Source organism: Parus major, chromosome Z, assembly GCF_001522545.3.
Source record: "Parus major isolate Abel chromosome Z, Parus_major1.1, whole genome shotgun sequence".
Taxonomy (NCBI): domain Eukaryota; kingdom Metazoa; phylum Chordata; class Aves; order Passeriformes; family Paridae; genus Parus; species Parus major.
In genome coordinates this window covers 13,013,522-13,040,660 of record NC_031799.1, presented here as the reverse complement: position 1 = coordinate 13,040,660, position 27,139 = coordinate 13,013,522, and the positions used below count along the sequence as shown (strand labels likewise).

The 27,139-nt window shown below is 37.5% G+C and overlaps 1 protein-coding gene across 1 annotated transcript in view; it reads left to right on the top strand.

Annotated features, from left to right (window-relative positions):
- Positions 1 to 27,139, top strand: part of OXCT1 (3-oxoacid CoA-transferase 1) — an 85,001-nt gene that overhangs the window by 38,138 nt on the left and 19,724 nt on the right. The window contains exons 8-13 of the mRNA XM_015652686.3: positions 6,174 to 6,281; positions 8,837 to 8,948; positions 9,415 to 9,509; positions 10,351 to 10,399; positions 13,593 to 13,665; positions 14,430 to 14,505. Of these exons, the coding sequence (XP_015508172.1) occupies positions 6,174 to 6,281; positions 8,837 to 8,948; positions 9,415 to 9,509; positions 10,351 to 10,399; positions 13,593 to 13,665; positions 14,430 to 14,505 (513 nt within the window). The remainder of the gene's footprint in view (positions 1 to 6,173; positions 6,282 to 8,836; positions 8,949 to 9,414; positions 9,510 to 10,350; positions 10,400 to 13,592; positions 13,666 to 14,429; positions 14,506 to 27,139) is intronic.

The window sequence follows — 27,139 nt, the reverse complement described above, 5'->3', positions numbered from 1 at the left end:
ACATAATGTAATCCAAAAAGCTATTTTCCAAAATTTCCATCTCCAGATGTAAGAAGATTTTGTATATAATCCACATGGATGGTTATGTTTTATTTTGTGTTAAGAACCTAGGTATTGAATACAAATTGTATACTTTGTTACTTCATTTCATCAAGAAAGCAGAAGTCACTAAATATGATCACAGCCAGCAGGAGTTCGGTGATGACTTACAGCAGAGCAACCACAGGGTTTAGGAAGGAATCACTCCCTGGGTGTGCCTGCTGTAGGAGCCTGGATTGTTTGGTAATGCTGGGGCTGCTGGACTGCTGGATCTTAATCTCTCATGCTTTCAATTCCGGTAATTTTACCACAAAATAATAGAATAAAATCCAAAGAAATGGATTTAAGGAGATAAGAAAACAGCTATTTTCACTTTTACTTCACTTTCTGTATTCACTTTTTAGTGGATACAGAAATATATAGATATACTAGTGCAAGTCATCAAACAAGTAAGCACATCAATTTAATGGAGGAACTTTTTTTGAGAAATGTCAGTATCTTCAGATTTTGAACATGTTCTTAAAACTTAAGATTATTGTGTATCCTCACTGGGATAATATGTGACTAGCTTAAAAATTTCTGAAGTGTAGTTCTAGGTGTATGGGAGAACCTCTTCAGAGACTAGTGGTTTAATTTTTCATATTTTTCCATGCATGCACATAACTTTACATATACATAACCTTTGCAGGTAATAAAGTATGCTTCCTCTTTTCTTTGTGGTATTTATCCTGCAGCTGCTGTGTATGAGTGCCTAGAACAGGTAATTTACTGCTGTCTGTTTTCTTCTCTGCTGTCAGCAGTACAGCATGGAGGAAGATGTCAAATGCGGGGAATGGAAAGGGGCCGTTGGAGGAAACAGGCAGCAGGTGTGGAGAAGTGTGAGAGGAGATTAAGCCTGAGGCAACTGCAAGTGGAGGTGGTAATTGAGGAGATTTAGAATAGAGAAAAGTGAATTGAGTATATTCTAGCAGGGGCTCCTGATTTAGGAGGATCTGTAGCCACATGACAAAAAACCTGGAGACAAATGTAGGAGATCTATGTCAGTTTTGCTTTCCTAATCATCAGAAACAACATACTGGCAACAGATCTCACTGTTTTTCTCTGTGGTGATTACAGAAGATGAGAGTCTACTAGAAAGAAAGAAAACACATAAAGGTACATAAGATCTTCAACAGCATGAAACAGACAAATAAAGAACTGCTGTGTGCCGTTCCTGTATGGCACAGAGAAGGGAGCACACAGTGAGATTACAAGAGATAATAAGAAATGTTTTTCATAATAGTTAAATTTAAGAAATGCATCAATAGAGTCCCTTGGGTTCTAAGAAAGTAATTAGTTCCTGGCTCATCAGAAGCTATGAAGAAGGTGATGTAGGGCCGCCCTCTGACAGAGGGCATCCTGAAATTGACACATTGCTAGCAGCTGGGAGAATATAACCAGAAGAACCATACTGCCTTTTAAGATCCTGTTGCTGAGAAGGAGGGCTGTTTGGCTAAGTATACCTTCAGTGTGACCCAGTCCAGACTTACTGTGTGAAAGTTCCTCTAGCAAATATTAACTTTACAGGTTTTTACTGTGTTCCTGCCCCATGGTATGCTCATGAAAACATTTATTTGAAGTCTGATGTGACCATAATGTGGTAATTGTTGACCAAGATGTTCCTTTATAAGGCTATGTGGTAACTGCTTGAGTTTAAAATTGTAAAAGTCTCTTTTTCAGGATGGATATTGACTGGCTGTCATTCCATTACTGGAGGATTTTGACAGGAGTAGAAATTTCATTGTCTGTATGATCTTACAAAAGGAAAGAGTTGAACTCAGACGATCCTCTGTTTCATCTCCCTGCTTGCAGAATTCAGTAAACTGCTTTGCTGTTTCCTGTATTTAGGAAAGTCTGTATAGTGTGTTCTTAATTTCTAGTGAACTGTTTTCAGAGTGTATCTCACAGTTTTAAAATATCAAAGCTTTTTGTGAAATTCAGTCTAAACAATTAATATTTACTTTTTCCCCCCCTTGTTTGTCATTAACCATCATGAGTGGTTGATCAGTTTCTGTGGCCTTGAATGCAGACACATAAAATTTATTCTTATAGCCCTTATTATGTACTTTAAGTTTTTTTTTTAATTTTAAGACTTCATAACTGTTATAATGAATTTAGCAGTGACATCCTGACTCTTCCAGTAGTGAACTGATGATTTGTACTGATGAGTTTGTCTTGAGCATCTAAGTGGTTAAATTTTATTTCCTCTTGTTGTTTTGGACATTTAACCAATTGTAATGTTTTAATTTATTAATGTTCTGCTAGGAATGACCATTATTTCATATTTGAAGAACTGAAGAGAACTAAGATAATTAAGGTGTTGATAGAGAGATTTGATAAAGTTAGTATAAAAATAAGCTACTTAAAATGCATAGGTTTGTTCAGCTTTGATTCTCCCCCCATCTCTTTCTTTCATACACAAATGTTTTTGATTTTTTTTTTCTGTAATAAGGAATTATATTGTAATTTCTGGTTATAGCTTAGTTTTATGAAAACTGGGATAAAAACTAAACCAGCTGAAAACATTTAACATATCATAAAGTACATAATTAAGCTGCAAATATAGATAAAAGGAACAACGAAGGCCTTTTTATTTTTGAGTATTTTGGCATGAATAGGTTGTTGTTGTTATTTCCTTACCAATTTTTAGTAAGGAATCATAGTTTGTATTTTTCTTACTAGGAGGCCATGACTATCACTGTTCCCTTTTTCTCTCTGGAAGCCTTCAGAAATTCTGAAATAAAACTAGAACAATAGCTGATTTTCTGTAAGGAAAAGGAATTCAAATTGCTTTACAAAGGAAAAATAGATGTAAATTACAGAAGGAAGTGATATTGTGAAGCAGTTGACCACAGCTTCTGTAAGTGCTGATACCAAAAGGAATGACAGAAGGCTCTTGTGCATCATAGTGGAGAACAGTGTTTATGTTCTGGGGGTACTTCCAGATAAACCAGCAAAGAGAAAGGACTGAATCCATGCATCCTCCTTCCATTTTCAACAATCAGAGATTTGCAAGAACACTATCCCCAGGAAGAAACCTCCAATTTGAGTAAAGCATCAGAGCCTTCCCAGAAGACGGAAGTCAACCCTCATGGTCTCCTGGAGTTACTTTTTAGCTCTACCTGTATAGAAAAGATGTAAACATTTTCTGTCTTTTTGCACATTGATGAAATGAAGCTTTAAGATGAATGCATGTGATCAAGGCAATCTAAAAGGTACCAGAGGATTTTGATTTTCTAATTACAAAGAGTGCAGGAGGTGGTCTGCCCTGATTAGTTCCCTCTCTATGCTTTGACAGATTTGGTGTCTCTTGGGTGGGATGACACATAATGATTTTTGATGTTTACAAAGATTCTTCTGCATGTTACAAAATAAAGCCTGAGGCAGGGTAGGTACAGAAAAGAACAGAAGCATAGGTAAGATGAGAACAGATCAGGAGAAAAACTCACACACATCCTTTGAATTATTAATATGGATATGCTCCTGCCTTTCTCCTTGAGGCTTCGTCCACAGAGCAGACTTATAAAGAAATATGAAACCTGAAAGGGAAGTGAATATGCCCAGTGATGAGACTATTAAATTTGCAGTATCATTCTTGTCTAGGAAGATACTCCGGCAATGCCTTGTGCTGGCCACAGGCACTAAGGTGCTGATTCCCATAGCCATCAGATTTCCTGATGTCACTTCAGCTGGCACAGCTTCATCTCTGGCAATGCTGATGGCAGGCAGCCCATGTACGGTGCCTCATCATCCAGCTCCCTGGGAGCTGGAGCACTCAGATGGCATTTGTACTTCCCCTGTGTAAATTCTCCCTTTTCCATGCAAACGTGCTGATTATTTCACTTGCAGAACTGGAAGACAGTTAATTTTTCATACATCACATGCAAATTCTTAATTTCTTTTCAAAATTCCTCTTTACTGCTGTGGAGATATTTGAACATACTTAATTTTAGTTACATTTGATGCATATTCCACATAATGGTAGAACATGGGAAGGTGTTCCAATCATGAGGGATCCTTAGGCTTATCTGAAATCCCCAGGACAAAATACAGTTTGTAGTGTTTCGTTCATTTAGGATAATGCTTGGAAATAATAGAGGAAAAGCTATCAGGCTGACTGCTGTGTCCCAAGAGACAAAATACAAACCAATTAGCAGAATGGCGTGACTGATAACAAAATCCAACAATTTATTGTTGGATGAATAATTTATTCTGTGTATTCTATGGGGGGAGAGGCTCAGTGTGTCAAGTTTTCTGACAGCATAATTCTGTTCAAGCTTGTTGAATTGTGCCAAGATTTTGGTTTTATAATCTCAGCTGCTGCAGCAAATAAATGTAGTTATTCTGTGAAAAAGTTCAAATCAGAAGCAACTGGTATTCCCCAGGCCTAGTTTTTCATCTGATAAGTGAAGACAAATTTAATTAGAAAGTGTGAATTTGGGAATTTTGCTGGTAGCAGATCATCTGCTTGCCTATTGCTTCACTGGAAAGTCTTGTCTCCTGCTTCTCCTCCCTTTTGAGGATGTTCTGACAGTAGTCACTGTATCACAAGTGCAGTATGCTTCAGCTGTGTGCTTCAGGACTTCTTAATTTACCCTGTGCTTGACTTGGTCTCCATATTAATCTTAAAATAAGTGTAGAAGATTAGAAATGTCAAGTGAGATGGATGTAACTTCAGCATTTTTTTTATGAATACCCAAATCAGAATTTCCAAGATACTGATTTGAGTGTCTCTCCTTATCTTGTGGATATGCGTTTTCTGTATGTGGGGCTCTGCTCACCATGAGCACTGGAGATGGTGTTGCTGTAGCTGTTGTTGCCTTTTGCTTAGGATGTTTGCCTTGCAGATTTCACATCCTTTCTGTCTCTTTACCCCAGGACTTTTTTTAGGGATCATCTGAACCTGATCCTCTGATCTTTAGTTTTTCAATTTTTCTTCACCTTCTCCTATTTTTAGGGTGGATTGGTTGCTTTCTTTGTTTGTTTATTGTCACATTTTACTTTGCTATGTGTCACAAGGCACAGTAGGAAGGTAAATTGTCTGTCAGATGTACTATAGATTTTAGTATTGATCATATTGTCCAGTAGGATGTCAAATTGAGTTTTAAACGCTTTAATGTTACGTCACTGGGGACAGCTATTCAGAGATTTACACTTACTATAACCCAGGTCTTATTCTGGGGTTATTAGGCTTTGTACATTCCTAAGAGTTTAATGAATCCCTGGTGATAAAGCAGTTTGGAAATTGTCTTTTAATCTTTGAGTACATTGTTATGTCCTGTGAGTAGATTGTTGTATGTTATCTTTGACTGTTGCTCTAACATTGCATGTTTTCCCGGTGGTTGGATGCAACTGCAAACAACACTAACATTAGTGTCTGTTTTGTGGCAGAGTGAGATGTGCTCTATGTACCTCAGACTTGTCAGGGAAAGCACCAGCCATGGCTGAGGGTCTGTGCTGCAGGTATCTGTCTTTCAGCAGGGTCTCCAACTAGATCACCCCCAACTCAGGCATAGAAGGAAGGAAACCCCTTCTGTCTGTGGTGCCCCTGATAGGTGACATTTCAAATCTACTACGTGTGCATGAGTGTCATTTTGTGCTGAATCTGTTTCACTAACTGTAAAGACCTCTAGATCTTCATCTTTTATATTCTTTCTTGCAATCCATTATTACACTTCAAATATTTTCTATTTTTGTTTTGACTACACCATGGAAAACTTTTATTCACCTTCTGTGTTTGTGTCCTCAAAATTAATAAATCTGCCTTATTATTTTGATATTTTGTTACTAGTATATTGATTTTTCTCTGTTTGAGTAGACATCTTTTGTAGTTACAAACAACTCTGATGTAACTGTACACACTATGTTTCTTCAAGTTTGCCATACAAATGGGCCTATTCAAACATAAATTACCTTCACTTTGTATGAAGAAATGAAAGAAAAGCATCTAAGTTAACCTGTTTTAAAGATGGTATCCATTTTGTCCTATTCCTTAATTTTCTTGATGTGATCTGTTGTATATTTAATGTTTCATTTCAAAACTTAATTGGTATTATTTTTTCTAAGTATTTTCCCTTTTCCTTTTCACTCTGTAGGTAGAAGAAATTGTTGACATAGGAGCATTTGCCCCAGAAGATATTCATGTTCCCAAAATCTATGTTGATCGTCTGTTACAAGGAGAGAAGTTTGAGAAAAGAATTGAAGTAAGTAGCTGAGCTTCTCAGTCACAATATATTTTAGCTTGGGCTGTATTTAAAATTTACATGGTTTTTAGTCTAGCCACCAGGTCCTAGCACTGAGAAAGTAGCGTGAGAAAGACCCATCAAGTTTTGCTGAAAACTGGAGCTTAGGTAGGTACTTATATAGTTAGGTGGGGCCTTGTTGGTTGAGCCTTCTTTCTTATACTTCAGACCCTATAGTTCAGTTCCTGAATAATTTAGAGCAATTGCCTGCAGCCCTGAATAACTTTACTGCAGTTGAAAAATATAGTGGAAAATGCTGCTAAATTCTCCTTCCCTTTCTCAGTTCACCTGCTGTAGACACAACAGGGGAACACCTAGACAAGGATCTGACTTTGACAAGTAGATACTTTGTTTTCCACTGGATATCTTTTAATGTGGGCACACAGGGCCAGCCTCAGTTCCTTTTATGCTGTGTACTGAATTAGTTATGTTTCAAAGGTTCTGGAAACCTTTGTTCCCTTTTCTTTAATTGGGAACTTTTTAAACTGGTAGCCTTTCTGTTCTGAGTAAAATATGTCAGTAGCTATTAAAATTGCTGCAATAATGTTCCACCACTGAAAACACCCAAGAAAACTATGATAATGTGGCTGTTCTTTGTTTCTGTAGCTTTGCTACACTCAGGCTATGTCCCTGTATTCATTTTGGTGATGTGACAATGCTCTTACAGTGCAGTTGAAAATTCTGTATTTCTTCTGTCTCCTGATACTCTGGAAGAGGGAATTGCTCAAAATGTCATCAGAAAAGCTGGTAGAATAGAAAATATATCACATAAGGAAAAAAAAATTCTGCGAGAAAAAAAGTGCAGAAAGGAATTGTAATAATTAAACTTCTGTTATTAAAATCAAGTCACAAAGTCCTAGGAAGTCATAAAAGACCTTTTCTCCAAGCATTCTCTTTTGTGAATGCTAAGGTTAAGAAGCATTTTTTTCATTCCATCTGTTCATTCTGCAAAAGTATATTGCATATTGTTGAGTAATTGACTGCAAACAGATGTGTCAAAACGTTTTTTTTTCCTCTGGTTTTGTTGGGTTAGATTGCAATTAATGGCCTGATCTCTTCTTCTGGATGGCTGCATTATCTCCCTGAAAAGCTTTTTACCTTTTATGACAAATATTTTTTTCATTTGTTTAATAATTGCTTCTGCTGCATCTTGGCTGTGTAACTGAATACTTCTTTAGTCAATACCTACTGAATACCTGAAGAATACCTACCTAGTCATCTGCCCTCTGCCCTATATGCTTCAGAAAAAAAGTAGGGCAGGGGTGAAGGAAAAAGCTACTATAAACTGCCAAGCAAAATTGTAACTGAGATTAATTTCACTTATGCAATTTTTTAATTCTAGCAGTGGCACCCCTCACTAGGTATAGGTATAGGGAAGAAATGGCAGATTTATTTACTCTTCTGTTAAATTTCATAATTGAACTGTACTCAGAAAAGTAGTGAGTATAGTTAGTGGTAAGAGAAGATGAGGAATATAAGAAATAAAGAGAAGTTTTACTTACTGGCTTTACTTACTTTCTTACTGACATTGAATAGCAGTTCCTGCCTAATATAGCTCAGAAGTCGTCTCTCTAGCATCAGTTAGAATTTCTATCCAGCCTTCTCTTTGCTGTGTAGAAACCCTCTGTAATTGTCCTTATTTTATCCATAATCCACAAGTGAAGCAATTCTAGGGAAAATAGCCAAGGCGTAAAAATGAAGTTGATGGGAAAGTCAAGAGGATTGATATTGACTGTTTCTGACAGCTATGGGGAAAGTGACTCTGCAAAAATTCTTTTGTGGTGATGAAAAGTAACAGGATCATTTTTTCTGATGTATTAATTGTAGCCTCAAGTAGGAGAGGATATGAAGACATATGACGTTGCCCAGAGGAATTTTATATGCATATGAGAAATGTGTAAAGAACATAACCTGTAGATAATAATTTAAAAGAAAGATGCCATGAACTTCTTGAATGTCATGGCATTTTCACTTACATGTGATTTACAAAACATGAACTTAAGATGAGAAAATATCAGGAAACAACTTCATGGGCTTTGCAAGATTATAGAAAGTTAAGTTTGAAAATTTTGATTCTTAGCTCCCATTATCTTTAGATGAGTGGCATTTGTCTGTCTTATCCTTATAAATCTAGAATAGCTCATTGAATTAAAAGAGTGCAGAAAGAGAGCAGTATTTGTATTTTTGGCTGACATTTTACAAATCTATTTAGATATCTCTGGGGTAATTAATCTCAAACTTGCTACTATTTGCACTAGTGCTTGGTGCCTTCTTCAGCACTTCTCTGTGTATCAGGCTCAGCAATACAAAGAAATAATATTTTGCTCTGTCGTTGGCAATATTTGATGACTCTATTGGCTTAGCTAAGCTTGAATGCATAAAATAAAAGGTCGGTTTCTTTGTAGAAGAAGATGAATAAATAACTTTATTCTTAGGCCAAATATTTCAGCTTTTGTGTCTTGAGAAGCAAGAATCTGGATTCTAATCTTTACTTGGGATTACTTCTTATTTTGCAGCGCTTATCAATCCGAAAGCCTGAAGACTCAGCAGCCAAACAAAAAAAAGGAGACAATGTGAGGGAGAGGATCATCAAACGGGCTGCTTTAGAGTTTGAGGATGGCATGTATGGTATCCTTCAGCTGTGCTATAGGTTAAAGTGATTGCTGACTAGAATAAGAAACCATCTGGTTTGTTTAGAACAAATTGAGTATTGTGCTCATTGTCTTTGCCAGACCCTGTGATTTTCTCATTTTATTAATACCCAACTGAAATAGAAGGGATGCTGTGGTATAAAATAGGTGGAGTTTTTACGTCTGGTGGCTTTATTCGCAGTTGAATGTGTCACAAGAATTTCTTGGAAAAGTTGGAAAAGAGGCTTTATTTGCACTGTTGACTTTTTTGTCATGTAAAGGATTTGACAGAATGCAATTAGACAGTCCAAATGTGAAAATAATTCATCACAAATATGAGGTATCTAAGTAAAAACAAAGGTGCTTGTCAAGGGAACTGTTCTAATCTACTCATAGTATAACAGTAATTTTTGAAAATTTACTGGTTTGCAGCAAGTGTTTCTGCCTTAACCACTTCTTTTCAGCTAATCTGGGTATTGGAATCCCACTGTTGGCCAGTAACTTCATTAGTCCAGACATAACTGTTCACTTACAGAGTGAAAATGGAGTCCTGGGTTTGGTAAGAATATATCTTGGTCAGTTATTATAGTATATTATATTTTATTACAGTTATTACAGTATATTATATTTTTATTTTGCTATACCTGAGTTTTATTTTCTGCTCACCTCCAAGTTGATTATTATATACATATAATATATACAATATACATATTATACATATTATATACAAAATTATGTATTATGTATTATATTACATATTATTACAAAGAAATGTGGTATTATAAAAATTCTCATAATTCTCATGTATTATCATAAAATATTGATAATATTTTATTATTTACAATATTATATTATTATATTATTATTTCATTATAAAATATGCTGCATGGAAGTTTTTTAGGGAATGCTCATTTTATGATTATGGTGCTACTTTGCTAAGGATGTCCTTAAGTGCATATGTTTTCGGACTCAAAACCATCAAGACCAAGCATTGTAAACCTGGGAAAACATAATTTTAACTAAAGCTTAAAGTGAAAATTATTTTTGTTGTCGTATGGCTTAATGAAGTTGCAGTTATGACATTTTTCTGAAAAATGTCACTTTACTTAAGAACAAAAAGAAACCCATGTGAAACTCCTGGCTTCATGGTTGTTTAATAATTCTAACGTCCTTGAACGGTATGTCCATCAGCCCTGATATGTTACTTGATATAAACTGTGACTTGTAATGTCAGGATTCTTTTCTGACGAAAAAATTAAATTCTGATAAAAAAGATAAAAAAATGCATGTCTGCCGTGATATGGTTTTGGTGATCAGCATTAGAAATACTATGGTAATTATTGATTGTATTTTAAAGGTATTTTATTATAAAGCTTGACATACATGTGTATTGTTTTTAGGGTCCTTATCCACTTGAAAATGAAGTAGATCCAGATCTGATTAATGCAGGTAAATAATTAAATTTAATTTGTGGGAAATTAATAACCATATTAATTTTAAAATTTTCTTTTGATACTGTATTTGAACCTAGAGTCCTGTTTTATTTGATAATAAATATTAATATATTTGTTTTCTTTTAAGTGACAGTTTTGCTCTGTGGAGAGAGACTCTCTTCTGGGATGATGAGTAAAAGTTCAAATCATCCTTTTCAGAAGCAAGATTGTGTTGTGCAGCCTGTAAGGGAATATGGATTTGTTTTCCTGCTGCTTTTCACCTTGAGTCTTCTAAAAAATGGTTTTCAATGATTTGTGCTTGAGACATGTTTTAAAACATCCTGTGTATAATGGCCTGGTTTATTCCCAGCCTGGAATATAACTCATTTGCATTCAGAGAGGGAGTGGTAGCCAAGGCAGGGGAAAGAGCTGCCCAGCTGGGACCTGGCACACCCAGGGCTCTCCTGTGGGCAGCTGCTTTTGCCACTTTTAGCAGGGGCTGGCCATTCTCACATACTGTTGTTGCCCAGCTGTTTAGGGGCATTTCACCTCAGAAGATGCTATTCAATGTAAAAATGTAAGTTTCTTATGATTTAGTGCACCTGATTTATATTTTTTTCATGGACAAGTTGTGCCTGTGTACATTCTGTGTATCCATGTAAAAATACACTTAAATATTGCACTGTGACAAACAGAAGTAGGCTTTGTAACTTTGTTGTTGATGTTAATGGTGTATGTTACAGACCTGACATTTTAGACTTACATATACATTTAATATTTTTTGTTAAAAAATACACATGCATGTATACACGTATATATGTACACATACATGTATGGGCACCCATACGAGTATGGGTGTCTACATATGTATGTATACAGACAGTACCTTTCTTAATGGTTGTTGACAAGTACAATTAAACCCTGAAAAGTCAAAGGAATTCAAGCATTGACATAAAATATTTTTAATCTAATTTGATTTTAATGTTATTTAAAATCAGTTGAGCAATTGTTCACTGACTTGAAACATTTGGTGCTTGGCTCAGCTAAGTGATACTTTTGCAATGCTATGTAATTGCCTCTGCTACTATATTTTAAATGTGGAGTTACTTGAGGGCATTTTCTGGTTTGAAGTAAAAAATTAATTAAGAAATTGAGTCCAGCATTTCATCAGTATATATGTAATTGTTTGATAACTACATGAAGGAATGTGTCAGAGGAGTCACTGAAAGGAAAAAAATACTTAGAAGAAAAAAATACTGTGAGTGAAATTATATGCATGCACATTAGAATTTAAGTTTTAATATAGGTGCATATGAAAAATGAACATATTAACAGAGTGGCAGTGAAAAAATATCCAAGAACTTCACAAATCCTCTGAAAAAGTTGTGCTTTAACATGGAAATCGAGATGATCTTGAATTGTTATTTACAGTTGACAATTATTTTTTGAAAATTAATCTGGAAGAGATGAAGCTAACATAACAGGTCAGAATGCAACATGAAAAATTAGATTGTTGTAGTATTGTAAATTTGATGTTAAGGAGCTTAACATGCCCCTCTGAAGTTGCAGTAAACAGGACATGGGGTAGACAAACATCAGACCTACCACTAAAATAATTATTCCTGTAATTGCTGAAACAGTCACATGGGTTGGATTAGGACCATTCTAGGTGCTTTTCACTTATATTTTTAAAACCATGTGAAGAAAATGGGAGCTGAATGGAAGAGGAATAGAAATTAATCTTGCAGTCTTTCATTAACTGGAATGATCCAGTATCAGCCCCAAAGTTCAGTGTAAAGTTTTTAAAACAAATACCTGATTTTGGCTTTTGCCAAATTTCTTTCTGCAAATGTAATTGTATTGCTCTGAAGTATGTACGGATCTTCCTGTTTGTCCCATTTTCTTAATGATATATGAAGTATATCTTGACTGCAACTGAAAGATTGACCACTGTATTACAGCAGAAATATTTAAAAGTACTGACCTCCTGAGAACACTTTAAGAAGTGGGTAATGTGGTGCTCTTTTTACATTATTCTGTGCTCCTACACCTGTGTCTCTTTATTCTCATCATTACCATGTCACTTTATCCCAGACTTCTCTCTCCATGTTGTTGCCTCCAAACCCAGATTGTTTTCTCTCTAGCTGCCTTGGGTGGGTGCCCTGTAGGGAAAGATAATTCAGGCTGTCTCAGCAGGTCTGGGTACTAGCATGGTGAATTATTGAGAAGTGCTCACTTTGTATGACCTTAATTCTATACTATTCTATTTAATTTCCATACAAATGGCATGAAATACACCTCAGATGAATTCAATAATTAAAGCACATATCTTAGATCTCTATTTTAAGTTCTATGTGCTGTTCCTTTCCCTTTTCCCATTCTATTAGTTAATCTCACTTTGTTTTCTGGTAACTGTTTAATGATGTATCATTCCCCTTCCCCTTTTTTGCTACACTGTTTCTTTACTATGTCACATATTGCTAAAATATTTTGGCTATTTTTTTTTCTCTCAAGTTTACCATGCTTGTTTTATACTTTTCACCTTCGTTTGTGTTTCTTCTGACTTTTCAGAAGCACCTTGTCTAAATGTTTGTAGCTTAGACTGATTCAAAGAGCAGGCAGAAGAGGAAGTAAAGGGACCTGAACAGAATCAAAATAAGACACTTCCAGGTGTGCTCCATTGCTTGACTCAAGCATTGTTCAGAGAACAGTACAGCACACAGAAGCACATTTTCTTGTGCCCTTTAAAAAAAGCAAGAATAATCCAGACCTGCCATTCATTTTTTATGTATTTTTCATCATTAGCACTATAAACTGTTCAATCTGATCTGCTTTCTTTTCTTTGCAGCCTCTCTGTGTCCTGAGGACTTAATCTTTCTCTGTTCCAAAAGACAGTTAATTCTCACTTTTTCTGTGAATGGAGCAGAAAGCTAAACTCCATAGATATTTCATACACTCTGGTGTTCATGCTGGCTTGCCTGGAACTGCTGGTGGTCAAAGAGCAGGCAATCTTATTAAAAACTCGGAACAGACTCCTTCACAATTCAATAGGATTGATTAGGTTTACATGTGACATAGTAAGTGTAATCAGGTCTGTAGTTGTACTGAATCTAAAGGAATTTGATAAAAACCTCTTATTTCTTGTTAAATAGCTGTGACTTCATTTGTCAAAGAAACAAAATACATACTGTAGCTTATTTCTTTTACAGGTAAGGAGACAGTCACTGTTCTTCCAGGTTCTTCCTATTTCTCTAGCGATGAATCATTTGCAATGATAAGAGGGTATGTAACAACACAAACTGATCTTTTTGAAACAGGAAAAGAATAAACTGCGTCAGTGGCTGAGCTCATTAGTATTTCTTCCAAATGTGGTTAGCCTTTAACTACCTGTAAAATTATCATGGACTCAATCAGTGATGGTTTACAGAGAGTTAGATCTAGCTACTGGAAATAAAAAAAACACCGAACTAAAAGATACCATGGTGATGTTTGTGCCTACCACCACCTGGCCATCTATAAACACATCTATAATGATGTTTTAACAACTATTTTTTGGTCATTTCCAAGTATCTAATCTGTATCTGTACTCGGTATATTTTCTTTGCTCAGCTTGCAACTGTGATCCTCATTCCACCTCCTTAATGGAAATTCAATGTCTGCACCTGTTTTTTGTTTGTTTTTCGGAAAGGAGGTTGGATGCAAACAAACACTAAATCCTAATGGCTCTGAAAAGATAATGGGTGTTTGTAAATATGTTAAAGAGTGCACTAAAAGGTATGAGTTCAGAGATGATTGACTGTGCATGCAATTAACCAAACCAGACAAAAGTAGGAACATTTTTGAGGCTCAGTAGGCATAAAGAGACATTTGCATCAGTGATACATCTAGGGGGAAAAAAACCCCAAGTACATGTACAACAAATAGTTGCTACCTTTGTCATATGCCACCATTTTTAAATTGATGTAATGTGAACGAACAAAAGCTTGTTAAGATTTGTGGGCTGTTACTTGAACATGATGTTCTAATTACACACTTTCTGTTACCAGAGGTCATGTTGATTTGACAATGCTTGGAGCTATGCAGGTGTCTAAGTATGGTGACCTGGCCAACTGGATGATTCCTGTAAGTAGGTTTTTGAACTACTGTCAGTGTATTGTGTTTAGGATAACAAATGTAGGACCAGGTAAAGGAGAAAAGGGCAGAAGTAGAATGGGGGTTGTGAAGTGAAAAGTATTAGAAGTAGAGGATATGTGTATTTCTCCTGCATACTGCTGGCACCAAGCAATTCCTTATCAGAAGTCAGCCTTCTAAAATTATGCTTGCACATTGTGAAAAGCAAAACATTATTTATGCGAGCCTTTTTTTTTGCTTTTTATGTCCATGCCTTTCAAATGTCACTTTTTTTTTTGCTGAGGACTGATGCTTTTTCTTGACAGTGACAACTCTTGTATGGTTGTACCTGGAGCAGTAAGTTGAAGGAAAGTATAAACCAGCATGTAGTTCATTATAAATTATTTAAAAAGCCTACATTATTTTTCTGTGTTTCTGTCAAAAGATTGCAGCATTGCCCTTTCAAATGCATTAAGAAAAGAGCAATAATACTGTATTTAGCCAAACAGACCTTTAGATTTCAATGATAGAAATATAAACTAATTCCAGCATTATTTAAGCAGCTGATAACATTAAGCCATTCTTTGAACTTTATGTTCTAACATTAAACAACATTAGTAACTTTCATACTGTTGACAAGTTTGATATTTTCAATGACTTTCAGTATGGTACTTTCAGATATACTTTGTATCAGAGATGTCTAGGAGCAAATTTTCTTATTAGCCTTGTTTAAAGTAATGAGATGTATTTCTATCTGTCTGAGCAGTGTTAAAGGCATTGGGAAACAGAAAGATGATTAGAGGAGGACAAAACCCCAAATGAATGTCCTTGTCTCTTTGGATAGCATTAGTTGAGCCCAGCAGTCTTTGAGCATGGAAGTCATGGAGCCGTGGCTGGACACTTTTATTGGGAGAGGACAGAGTCTGACATGGGAACCATACAAGCAGATGTGGCAGAAAGGGTTATGTGAAAGGCTAGTCCAGGTGTCTGTGTGGGGAACTGTAGGGAGTAAAAAGGGTTATGGCTAGGTTGAAATGTGCCTTTCAAGATCTGAACTATCAAGATGAAGATGGCATTTTGTAATAATAAAAACATTCATTTATACGTGCATTTCTTGAAGTGTTGAAGCTAAGATTGATTGTAATCTCTCTCAAAATGGTACAGATTTACATGTTCTTCCCTCAGTGCTTAATGTTCTCTTAAAAGATAGTGATTTTAGATTTTCATTCATATATATTGAGAAGATTATTTTTTTATATCTGGTATTGCTGATTTTACCTATGAAGTTGCCTCTCTGTTCTGTTCTACCCCAAATTTGTGAATAACAGGTATGTTTTCAAAACAGGAAAGTATAAAATACAACTTTCAGTACCGTTTGACTTTTTGTTACCTTTGAGATGTACCTTGTTACTACATACTATAGTATACATCAGATGGATCCTCATGACTTTTTGCTGTCATCATTTTCCACTCTTAGTAATCTTTGGCTGTTTGCAAATTTCCTCTGCAGTGAGTTTGTATTTACTTGTGAGTATATATGCCAATGACACTTCATAAATCCAACCAGGAACCTTTCCAAGCAGCAATAATTTCTCTTTGGTTACTTTTATGGAGATCTGTTGGATGGATGATTCTTAATCTACTTTACTGATATGTTGCTACTATTCTACAATACAGATTTTTCAAATGGGATTAACCAGCCCATAGATGTACATATCTCCCTGCTTTTCCTGTAAATAAGATGATATACTCTTGTCAGTTAAATATAATTATAAGTAAGATGTGTTTCTTTTTCAGTCACAAGATTCGTGTGTGGGTGATACAAAGATTGACTTAACTGAAAACTCATAGTGTAAGGAAACCACAAGCTATATTTTGTTCAAACATTTTTCACTTTTCATGTAGTATAGGTTAAATATTTCTTACACACTGTAGCTTTTGGATTCTTGTATTGATGATATTTGCATTATTTCAGAGGCAAGTAATAGCTCTATATATTTTGAGCAAGTACCATTATGAAGCAGTCCTTTCTGTCCCATAAGAGCTTGATAACAATATAACCCTAGTGTGTGCATGTGTGTGTTTACTTGCACTTATTATTAGGAACTGAGCTGAGGAAGTCTCATTGCAGTAATTACAGCCCTTTCTTTGCTCTTATCTGCTGACTTTTAATGGAGAGAAAAATCCCATGAGTAAAGGAAGGAGAGGGTGTGAATATTTTAAGCACATGCAGTAAACAATGCTGTTTCCTTAGGCAGAAGTTACTTCCTAAACACTGACATTTATTGGTAATTTTATTCCATTAAGCACTACTACTTAATGGCTTTTTGTCTTCCTCACTTTGGTATTTCTCCAATTAACAAGAGGGCTTCTGAGGAGGGAAAGGAGAAGGAGGAAAATTTCTGTGAATCCTCTGGGAACAGAATCCAGTTGTGAGAAGTTGGCCAAAAGAGGCTGAAGAGAAACACAGAGGTCATGATCATGGAGTAAGGCAGATTGGCCAGAACAGATAGCCCATAGCTGCTGGTTGCTACTGGATGGAGCCACACTTCATTTCATGAGCACAGGACACTTGTGAGACAGCACAGGGCAGCTTCCTGGCATGTACAGAGAAGTAGCATTAGTTGTCTCACATGTATTTTTAGAAGTTGTATGATTGACTGCACATATCCCTGCATGTAATTTGCTTTGTTTCAGTTACTTTCAACTAGTGTATTTTTGAAACCCTAAGACTAGACGCATTTATGAAACAGTTTCTGCTGCCCTTCTGCCAGGGCCAAGTTTAGTACAAAGTACTACACCTGCAGCTTGCACAAAGCAGTGCTTTATTTTCCCAATCCTTCCTCAGAGAAGGCACGTAAGTATGATTGTTGTTGTGACGTGTATCAGAGGCTGGGCATAGGTCAAAACAAAACACCAGAACTTCTGCCATGTTCCTTTGTGACATCAAGGCCTCTGTCTTTTTCTGAACAACCCATAATATTAAACAACCTTGATATGACTAGTGATACAGCTGACACTCTCTGTATCAGCAGGAAAAGCACAGAAACAATAGTGGAGGGTCCCTGCAGCTGGAAGTTGATGAATCTGAAAGCACAAAATGGATGAAATCTCTTTATGACATCAGATATATCAAAATATATCCAATACATCAAAGATATAATTGTAGTAAATCATTACTGAGAAGATAGTGTACTCAGGTGGACTGCAAGGATGTCATGAGGTTATGTAGGGAGAATATCAAAAGAGTCAAAGTCCAACTTTATTTGGCTACTGCCATAGAAGACAGTAAAAAGTGCTTCTATAAATACATCAATAACAAAAGAAGGGCTAATGTAGTTCTCCATCCTTCATTGGAGGCAGGGGGAGACATAGTGACAAAACACATGGAAAAGGCTGAAGTACCTAGTACCTTCTTTGTCTTAGTCTTCTATGGTAAGACCAGTTGTCCCCCAGGTACTGAGCCCTCTGAGCTGGAAAACAGGGACAGGGAGCAGAATTAAGCCTTCACACTTCAGGGGAACTGGTCATCGACCTGCCACACTACTAAGACACAGTCTACGGGACCAGGTGGGAGCCACCCTAAGGTACTGAGGGAATGTGCTCACTGAGACACTTTCCATCATTTTACAGCAGTTCTGGTTAACCTGGGAAGTCCCAGGTGACTGGAGATTGGCAGGTGTGATGGCTATGTACAGAAGGGCCAGAAGGAGGATCCAGGGAATTCCAGGTCTGTCAGCCTGTCAGTGTTAGGGAAGATCATGGAATAGATCATCATGAGTGCCATCATGCAGGGCCTACAGGACAACCAGGGAATCAGACAGATGTGTTTAGGAAATGCAGTTCTTGCTTGAGAACCTGGTCTTCTTCTATGACAGGGTGTCTGGAACAGCTCTGTATGTTGTCTACCTGGAGTTCAGTAAAGCTTTTGAAATAATTTCCCACAACATTCTTCTGGACAAACTGGCTGCTCATAGCTTGTATGGGGGGACAGTTGGCTGGATAAAGAACTGTGGATGGCTTATTCCAGGGAGTGGCACAGAATGGAGTTACATCCTTCTGGGGCTGATCACTGGTAAGGTTCCTCAGGGCTCAGTATTGGCACCAACCCTGATTAATATCTTTATTGATGATCTGGATGAGGACATTGAGTGCACCCTCAGTCAGTTTGCAGGTGACACCAAGCTGGGGGGGACTGTTGATCTGCTGGAGGGCAGGAAGGCTCTGCAGAGGGATCTGGACAGGCTGAATTGATGGGCTAGAGGCAATGGTGTGAGGTTCACCAAGGTCAAGGGTTGGGCCCTGTTCTTTGGCCACAACAGGCAGGGCCAAAGGCTGGGGCAGAGTGGCTGGAAAGCTGTCCATTTCTGGAATGACTTTGAGGTGCTGGAGCACATCTTCAAAACAGCAACAAAACTGGTGAAAGGTTTGGAGCACAAATCTTGTGAGGAGCAGCTGAGGGAGCTGGGGGTATTTAGCTTTGAGAAAAGGAGGCTCAATGAACACCTTACCACTCTACAATTCCCTGAAAAGAGGTTGTAGCCAGGTGGGCTCAGCCTATTCTCCCAACAACTGATAGTACAAGAGGTAACAGCCTCAAGTTTTTTCAAGAGATTGGATATTAGGAACACTTTGCTTACAAAAAAAGGTTGTCAAGCATTAGACCAGATTCTCCAGGGAAGCGGTGGAGTCAGCATACCTGGAGGTATTTAGAAGATGTGTCGATATAGCATTTAATACCCACCATCCAAGAGGACTGAGGACTGGTTAATAAACTGGATTTGTGTGAGTTCACAAGGGCAGACAGGGTATATCCAAAGGTGCAAAAGAAGCTGCCCATCTCCTCAGGCAGGAGGCTCAAAGCCTAGTGTCCAGAAGTTAACAAGCAGCAGCCACAGAGGTGGTACAGGACCTGACACTATTTAGCATCACTGTTCTCTACAAAAAAATACAAAAAGAGAAAATAAACTTTATATGTTCTTCTACTGGAGTCTAAACTCATGTTTAGATTGTTAAGGTAGTGCAGTTAGTTGGCACTAAGAAAAGAAGAGAATGATGTAATTTATGCAGGAGGTGCAGTTTGGATACATAAATCTGTATTATTCTTTGGAAAAAAAATCCTTAAATTTTAGATTCAGCAGCCTGAGATTTTAATGCTCTAACTTGGACTAGCCAAACCTAAAGGATTAAAACGTTAAGAATTAAATAAAACTACAAAAAAATTCTAAGCTTTATCAAAGAAGATTATCTGAAAAGAAAAAAATGAGGAAACCCATTCAAATTCAATAACAAATCTTTTAATTTACAGTCTGTAGAGATTAGTATAACTTAAGGTATTAAGAATATAATTTTATACATTACTGGTAGTTTTTCTACAGAGCTTCAAAGTACATATTTTGCACCTCATTAGTTAAGACATTTTTAATGTAAAGTTAAATTGGCAGAGACAGCCTACTCTCTGTGTGCATGAGGGTCTTTTGGTTTTAGTTTTGCATTTAGATGTTTGTAGTGCCAAACCTGGAAACAGAGGGCTCCACACTAAGAGTTTTTCTTTTACAAAATTACCATTTTTAATGATGGAAGAAAGGACACATATTGCTGAATGCATCCCTGAATGCCTGAGAGCACTGTAGATCTTCTCGGAGGAGCCCTACTGCAGCCTGTTTGTCACTTTGCTTGGATAGGAGTGTTTTTGCACAAGGCATATTTTCATTTTAAATCCCATTGTCTAGTTACTCTCCTAGTTCTCCTAGTATATCTGTGGCACTGACTGCATAAAACAGTTTTTTGTTTCAAGCTGTACAGCATTGAAAGAAAAGTATTTTACCTATTAACTATAAAATGTGTGAATGACTGCAGATGGGCTAAAATCTGTATGAATAGAAAATATGTAAGTTAAATATGCTCAATGATTTGGTTTCTCTCAGTAATATCAAGCTGTCTGATGTCTAGGACTACATAAGTGGGGCTATGTAGTTCAGCAGAGGAGAAGGATGGGACTTGCAGTTATCCAGAGTCTTCTTGGAAATCTACTTTTCAATGGGACATGGTTTAGTATGAAGATGTATTAGGTTTTTGCAGATACACATCTTGAAATTACACCTACAGTAATATATCAGCTTACTGCTTATCTCCCAACAAACATGTGCCTGAAAGCCCTGCAGAGCCTTTGCAACACAAAATTATCACTATTGCAGAAGTCCTGCAGCCAAAGAGGAAAAACTGAGTGTATTGTGTTGGCTCTACTTCTTCCACCTTTTTGAGGGCTTTTTCTATCAATTTTCTTCATGTTTATTTCTCTTCAGACTGCATGGAAGGAATGTAGGAGCTCACTATTGGTATTTTATTCATACTCTTAAATTTTCAGAGTGGGAAGTGGCAGCTCTGCTTTCTGTATAATGAGAGCAGCTGAAGAAATTCTGCCTGTCTCAAAAATACAAGCATATGTCAAAGGACTTCTGATCTGTGGGTTAGTGGTGAGAACTGTTACTATGATATGGAACCATCACTTTCAAGTGAGACTAGTATTATGTTTGCAGTAAAATTTAATTACTGCATGCTATGCTGTGTGTTTTGGAAATGGTATGCAAAAGTAAATGGACAGCTTAATTGTCCCATTACACTGAAAAGCAAATCATCAAAATTCATCACTGTAAAGCAAATCCATTTCAATGAAGCGTGTCACAGACTGTTTTGCATTGCTCCTGAGATGCAGCTTCTCAGTGTATTCATTTGAATTTTACTCTGTCGTTCAAACCTGTTGCCAATGGTTATTTCAAGTTAGGTTCATGGGAGAAAAAAGGAATGAAATTTTCCCAAGTTTCTTTGCACTTGTTTCATGCAGCCTTAATTTTCTGATTATGGAAAATAAAAATATAAATATAGTTAGTTCACATATTTGTGTATGTTAAATTTTATGGAAGAGTTATTATTATATTTTGCAAAAAAAAAAGAAGTAATTCAAGAACTTATACTCCATTCTTTCAGAAATTAGACTTACTTTTTAATTTTGCTTTTCACTGTGTGTTTGTGTGTGTCTTAGGAGATAAGATTCTTCAAAACCAGGCCATTTCTTGTATGGCTAAACCATACAACTAGGGCTTTTTAGTATCTTTAAAAAAAAAAGTACATTTACCCTGTTGTGCGTGTAGAGTGTGCTTAGTTTTGTTGTATTCTGCCAGTATTAACTTTTTGTTGTGTTGTTGCATTACCAACTCCTCTGATTGAAAAATCCTGTTTATGACTTCCCAGTTGTTTTTCTCAGAGTAAAATCTAATCTAGCTGTGCTAGTTGACAGTATAAATACAATAATTCTGTAAGTGGGACATATGTAAGGACATAAAATCAGTGTAAAATAGAACAAGGAAGTATAGTTCAGAATACTTGAGCTTTATCCATCTTTTTTGATACAATCTTCATCCAGTCTTTTTCACTGAAGAATTGCAAAGTGAAATCTGGAAGAGTTTTGACTTTCATTTTAGAATCAAATACAAATATACCTGTCCTTTAAATACAGGACAGGATTGTTAGAAATGGGCAGAGGATACATCTACATTTTTATGAAGGTAGAGTGGATTTATGAATCTGCATTTTTTTAATATTACCTTCTGCTTGTTTTGGGTTTTTTTTTTTCCTAAAACAAAGTTTTGAGCTAATATGCACTTTCCCAAACCATCCAGGTGTAACCCCACAAACTGATGAGATTGTTATGTGTGGACCTGATGACCTCCATTGCTGTGCTGTGTTGTTTGATGCTGACACATCTCTGCTGACAGTGTCTACACAGAGAGGGAGAGCTGTGTGACAAATGTGTGATAGCAGTACTGCAGAGAGGGGCAGAGCTGAGATCTTTGAAGGGGCCTTCAGTTTATCCTTCTGACTGCAGCATTTGCACAGCTGATGGATGTGATGGCAGTACCTTATATCCACTGCATTACTGTAGCTCCTGTTTTTTTCTGTGAAGCTCATACTGTTCCAGTTGCTCTGAATTTTAGTGTCTGTCCCTGGCATGATATAATAATTTTCTTTCATAAGGACACTTTTCATACCTTTTTTCCTTTCATACCTGACACCTCGTCTGTGTCTGTGGCCATGAGAGACAATGCTGACATCTTGAAATTCTTTCCCCTCTCATCCTAGGCATCTTGTTCACGGTCTTCAGGGAGATGCCTGAAAATTGAAGTTGAATAGAAAGCTTGCAGTTTAAAGTCGAAGCACTTGTTATCTTCTGTAAGACTTTTTGGAACAGCAGTTTCACTAACTTTGAACATAGTGTGAGGCATGTGTATTCTTTTATCTAAAGGAAGGAAAGAAAAATTTCAGACTGAATGGTCTTTGTTTAATATAGTATTAGGGCAGCTGGGAACATGGGAAGCACTCTTAGGAGGGAAGTGGCTTGATTCCTTTCCAAGTAGGTGTACATTTTCACCTTGCCTGTGCTTTGATACTCAGTTTTAAATGGAATTATTCCAGACGCATTTACCACTGACAAGATTTCATTGTTTCTTGAACTCACCATTAGCATGTCCTCTGCTGTACTGTTGATGCAGTACCTGTTTGTCGCAAAAGATCATATTAATTTAGCTTAAGCAAAACAGTTCATGTGCTTTTTTTTGTACGATGTTTGGAGTAGTTATAAAATCCAGTTACAGAAGAAAAGTCCTTCCCCCTGGGAATATAGAGGAAAGTTTTAAGGCACCAGCATGGATTCAAGACCCTAATAGTGTTAGAAGGCTCCTGAATTCTTCTCTTTTTTCGCAGCTATCTCTGCTTTATCTGTTTATCTGCTTGGATTTTCTTATAAATTGTTTTCTGCTTGCTATGGCACCTTTCTAGCTTGCTTGAAATACCGTTTAGGCAAAATGTCACATTATCTTGAAAAATATCTTGATTGTCTGACCCACATTGGAGTATTCACAAGTTTCCACTGGAATGCCAGGTTGTCTTGGGTACCACATGTGACCAAACAAACACAAAGATTCCTGTTCAGAAATTACTGAATTCCTCAGGCTCTTTCATGTTATATTTTGACCACTCAAATAATGTTCAGATATAAATGCTTTAAATGAGAAAATATATACCCTTCTCTCATATTTTCTTAAAGATTACCACAATAACAAAACAATTAATTTTGCAATAAGTAGGAATTATAAGAAATTCCACTAGTACTGTGTAGATTTATGACCTACACAAAGAAGCAGGAGAGCTGATGATCTCAATTAAAAACCCCAAAGCATCAGGTCCAAAATTTCCATGTCTTGCACTCCAGAATTATTTGGAGTGAGACTTAGAAAAAACTCCTGATGAATGCACAATGGGAAAAGAAGAATTCCCACCTTGTATTGTAACTGAGAAGGTGCAAGGAAATTGTCAGCTTGTGTCTATTCTATACCTAACTCTCTGTATAAATAACTGCCAACAGTGGACCTCCCAGAAATGCACAGCTAATTCAAAAATCTTTCATTCTTACTTCAAGCTCTGTCTGATGAAATGGTTTTATAACGGTGCTTCAGATTACCAGTGCTCTACCACCACACTAAGTCTTTCCTTCTGAAAGGTTTCTTAAGCTAGCAGCACCACTGAAATTAAGAGCTAACAAAAATCATCTTAAATAAATAAATGGAGGGAGCAGGGTAGGGCAAAAATGAGTGAAGCGTCTTTTTGGAATGCCGTGGTTTTAAAGCATTAGCTAAAAAAAAAAAAATCACTAGAAAACCTACTCATTTCTTGCTGTGAGATATGGATTAGGAGAAGGGCAAAACAGGCTTAAAGCTTAAAAGGAATAAAGAAAGTTTATTAACAAAACTACAAGATTAACAAACCAGAATAAAACCTTCAGAAACCCTTTTTCCCCACAACCCAACCATTCCCGTGTTTAATTGACAACATAGAGACAAAACCTGGTGGTTAAAACAGTCCCAACTTTGCTATAGTTTTTTCATCAGTCTTTGTAGATAAAAAGAAGTTCTCTTTTGTCACTGGAGTTTTTCACAAGAAAACCATTTTCTCATGGCTTTCCATTTTTCTGATGTCAGCCACCCGGAAAACTCTGCCATCAGTCCTTTCCTCCCATTTCACACCACTCCGAGGTGTGTTCGTGGGCCATGATTCAGGAGGTGTCATTTTAAGGTTGAGTTATTCAGAGGCAAAAATTCTCTTCATCTGTCTCTCTGATCATCTCTGGAAACAAAAGTTTTCTCTTTGTCTCTTAAGGGCCACAAATCTTCAACAACTCTCACTTCATTTTTCTGTTCCAGCATCTCATAAGATCACAACTACTTCACCATTTGCTTAGATCCACACTTTGAAATACCCTATTCCCCCAAAATACTCTGTCATGAATTAAAGGAGTTTTTTCAGAACACTGTTGTCCATCTCCATAGCTTTAACAAAAGAATATTTCAGCTTATTAGTGCATCTCCTTATTCTGTCCCCATCTGAGGCTTAATTCCTTTCTTCACTGTCTTTGGTAGTTTATGTTGTCTCTCTACATGTTGATCACTCTCTCTTCCCCTCTGTCTGGAGAAAGGATTGATCTGCAAGTCTCATCTGGGTAGTGGAAGGGTTAAAATCTTGCCCAGCTCTTGTGGATGTTCATATGATCTGTGCCAGGGCAGCGGCTGGGGCTGTTTGTGATGGAAGATTTTTTGCTGGCTGTGCTGGGGGAGTGTGGCCAGCATCTCCGCAGCCAGGCCAGCACTCAGAGGCAGCACGCTACGAGCCAGTGGCTTCCCTCCCCCTGCTCGGCAGTCTCTGGTGAAACCCAGCAGCAGCAGAAATTCCAGCCGAGCCAGGAACCGGTCTGACCTGGCAGAGCTGCTGTGCAGGGCTCAGTGAGCTCCCCGAGGGGGCTCAGCCCTTCTGGGAAAGGGTTCCTGCCACTTCACGGTCTCCATCCTCCCCAGGAACCACAGATCTGTGGCCAGCCCCGCTCCCCCCCGCGGCCTTGTCCAGCCTGGGCGGGAGGAGGCTGAACTGGAGCCTTGTTACCTCTTCAAAGCTGGAAACCAAAGAGAAAGAGAAATTCCAAGGCTGAGAGTTTAAAGGGGGGGGTGTTCACAGGTTGATCTCACTTTTCAATGGTCAAAACTACTGTCAGTTCTCAGAAGTGGCCAGTTATTGGCCAGGAGAAAAAACTCCCATCAGCCTCCAGCACCTTTAACCTCCTTAGGTGTTTCCCTTTGTTTCTTAAATGCCAATCTATCACATGGAATCATCTTAGTCTTGAATATTTCCATTCAAATTTAGCATGCAGCTGCCCCCAGTATGGTGTGGAGGAAAATGCAAGTTGTAGTCTGTTAGGTGCATTGAGAGCAATGTAAGTTTTTTATGCTTTGGATATTCCTCAAAATAAAAGCATGTGATTACTTGGCTAGTTGCATTTGATGCTACATTGATTTGCTTTACCAGGCACCACCCTATAGTGATGAATATGTTTTCCTAAAAAGGAGGAGCAGATGAAGCAATTTAAGATCCCAAAGTCCTTCCCTTCAGCGTGCATTTTCCTCTTTCTTCACACATAAAGGGATAATGTCTCTTCTCTCAGTTCTGTATGACAGCCTCTTTAGCAGTACATTTGGTGTTGACCTTCATCAGCACTTAGTTCCTCAGGAATTTACTCTCTCGTTGCTGTAGGTCTTTTGTAGTTAATAGAATGAAAAGGCCTGGAAAATGAGCAAATGGCTTTATCAGGATAGATGTATTGATAGCTTGATCCTCAATGCAAACGTATTCTGAGTTACTCTGGAGATAATATGTCATCTTCAGCTTCTCTGCATTATCTTGTAGTGGAATTTCTGGCAGACAGGTTAGAGGTCACTGCTCTCTGTGAGAGCTGTGTTTTTTCAGGCAGGATGGAGAATGATCTTAGCAGTGCCAGGAAGTTAAGGACAGAGATAAATCCTTTTCACATTTGTATTTGCAAAGAATTTAGTAGTAATGATAATTTATGTGATAAATATTAAATATTAGTCTGACTGAACAATGCCAAAGGGCTTGTTTACAGACTTAGGAAGATGTGATTTATTCTTCACTATGCCAACAGTAGGAAAATAAGAATATTTTTGTTTGTGTTCATACAGGTGTTGTGGTTTGACATTGGCCAAACACCAGGTACCCACAAGAGTTGCTCATTCACCTTCCCCTGCCACAGCTGGGCAGAGGAGAAAAAAGGGGAAAAAATGAATGAGGGGTTAATGAGTAAGATAAGGACCAGGAGAAAACATTTCAAGGGTGAAATGGCTTAATGTTAAGTTGCAAAGTGAAATTTATTACTAGCAGAGTCAGAGGAGGATAATGAGAAGTAAAATAAGCCCTTCAAACACCATTTCCCCCCAGCCCTTCTGTCTTTCCCAACAGTGCAGAGAAAATACAGGCATAGGAGTTTAGGTCAGTTCATCACCAAGATTTTCTTTGGCTGCTCCAGGAGAGGAGTCCTTCCTGTGAGGCTGTGGGGTCCCTCCCACAGGAGACAGTTCTCTGTGAACTTCCCTGGCATGGGTCCACTCTCATGAGCAGCAGCCAAACCTCACCTGCTGCAAACGTGAGTCCCTCCCATGGGCAGACAGTCCTCCCAAAACTGCTGTGTTGTGGCTCTCTTCCCATGGGGTGCAGTCTTCCACAGACAGGCTGGGTCTTCCCACTGGGT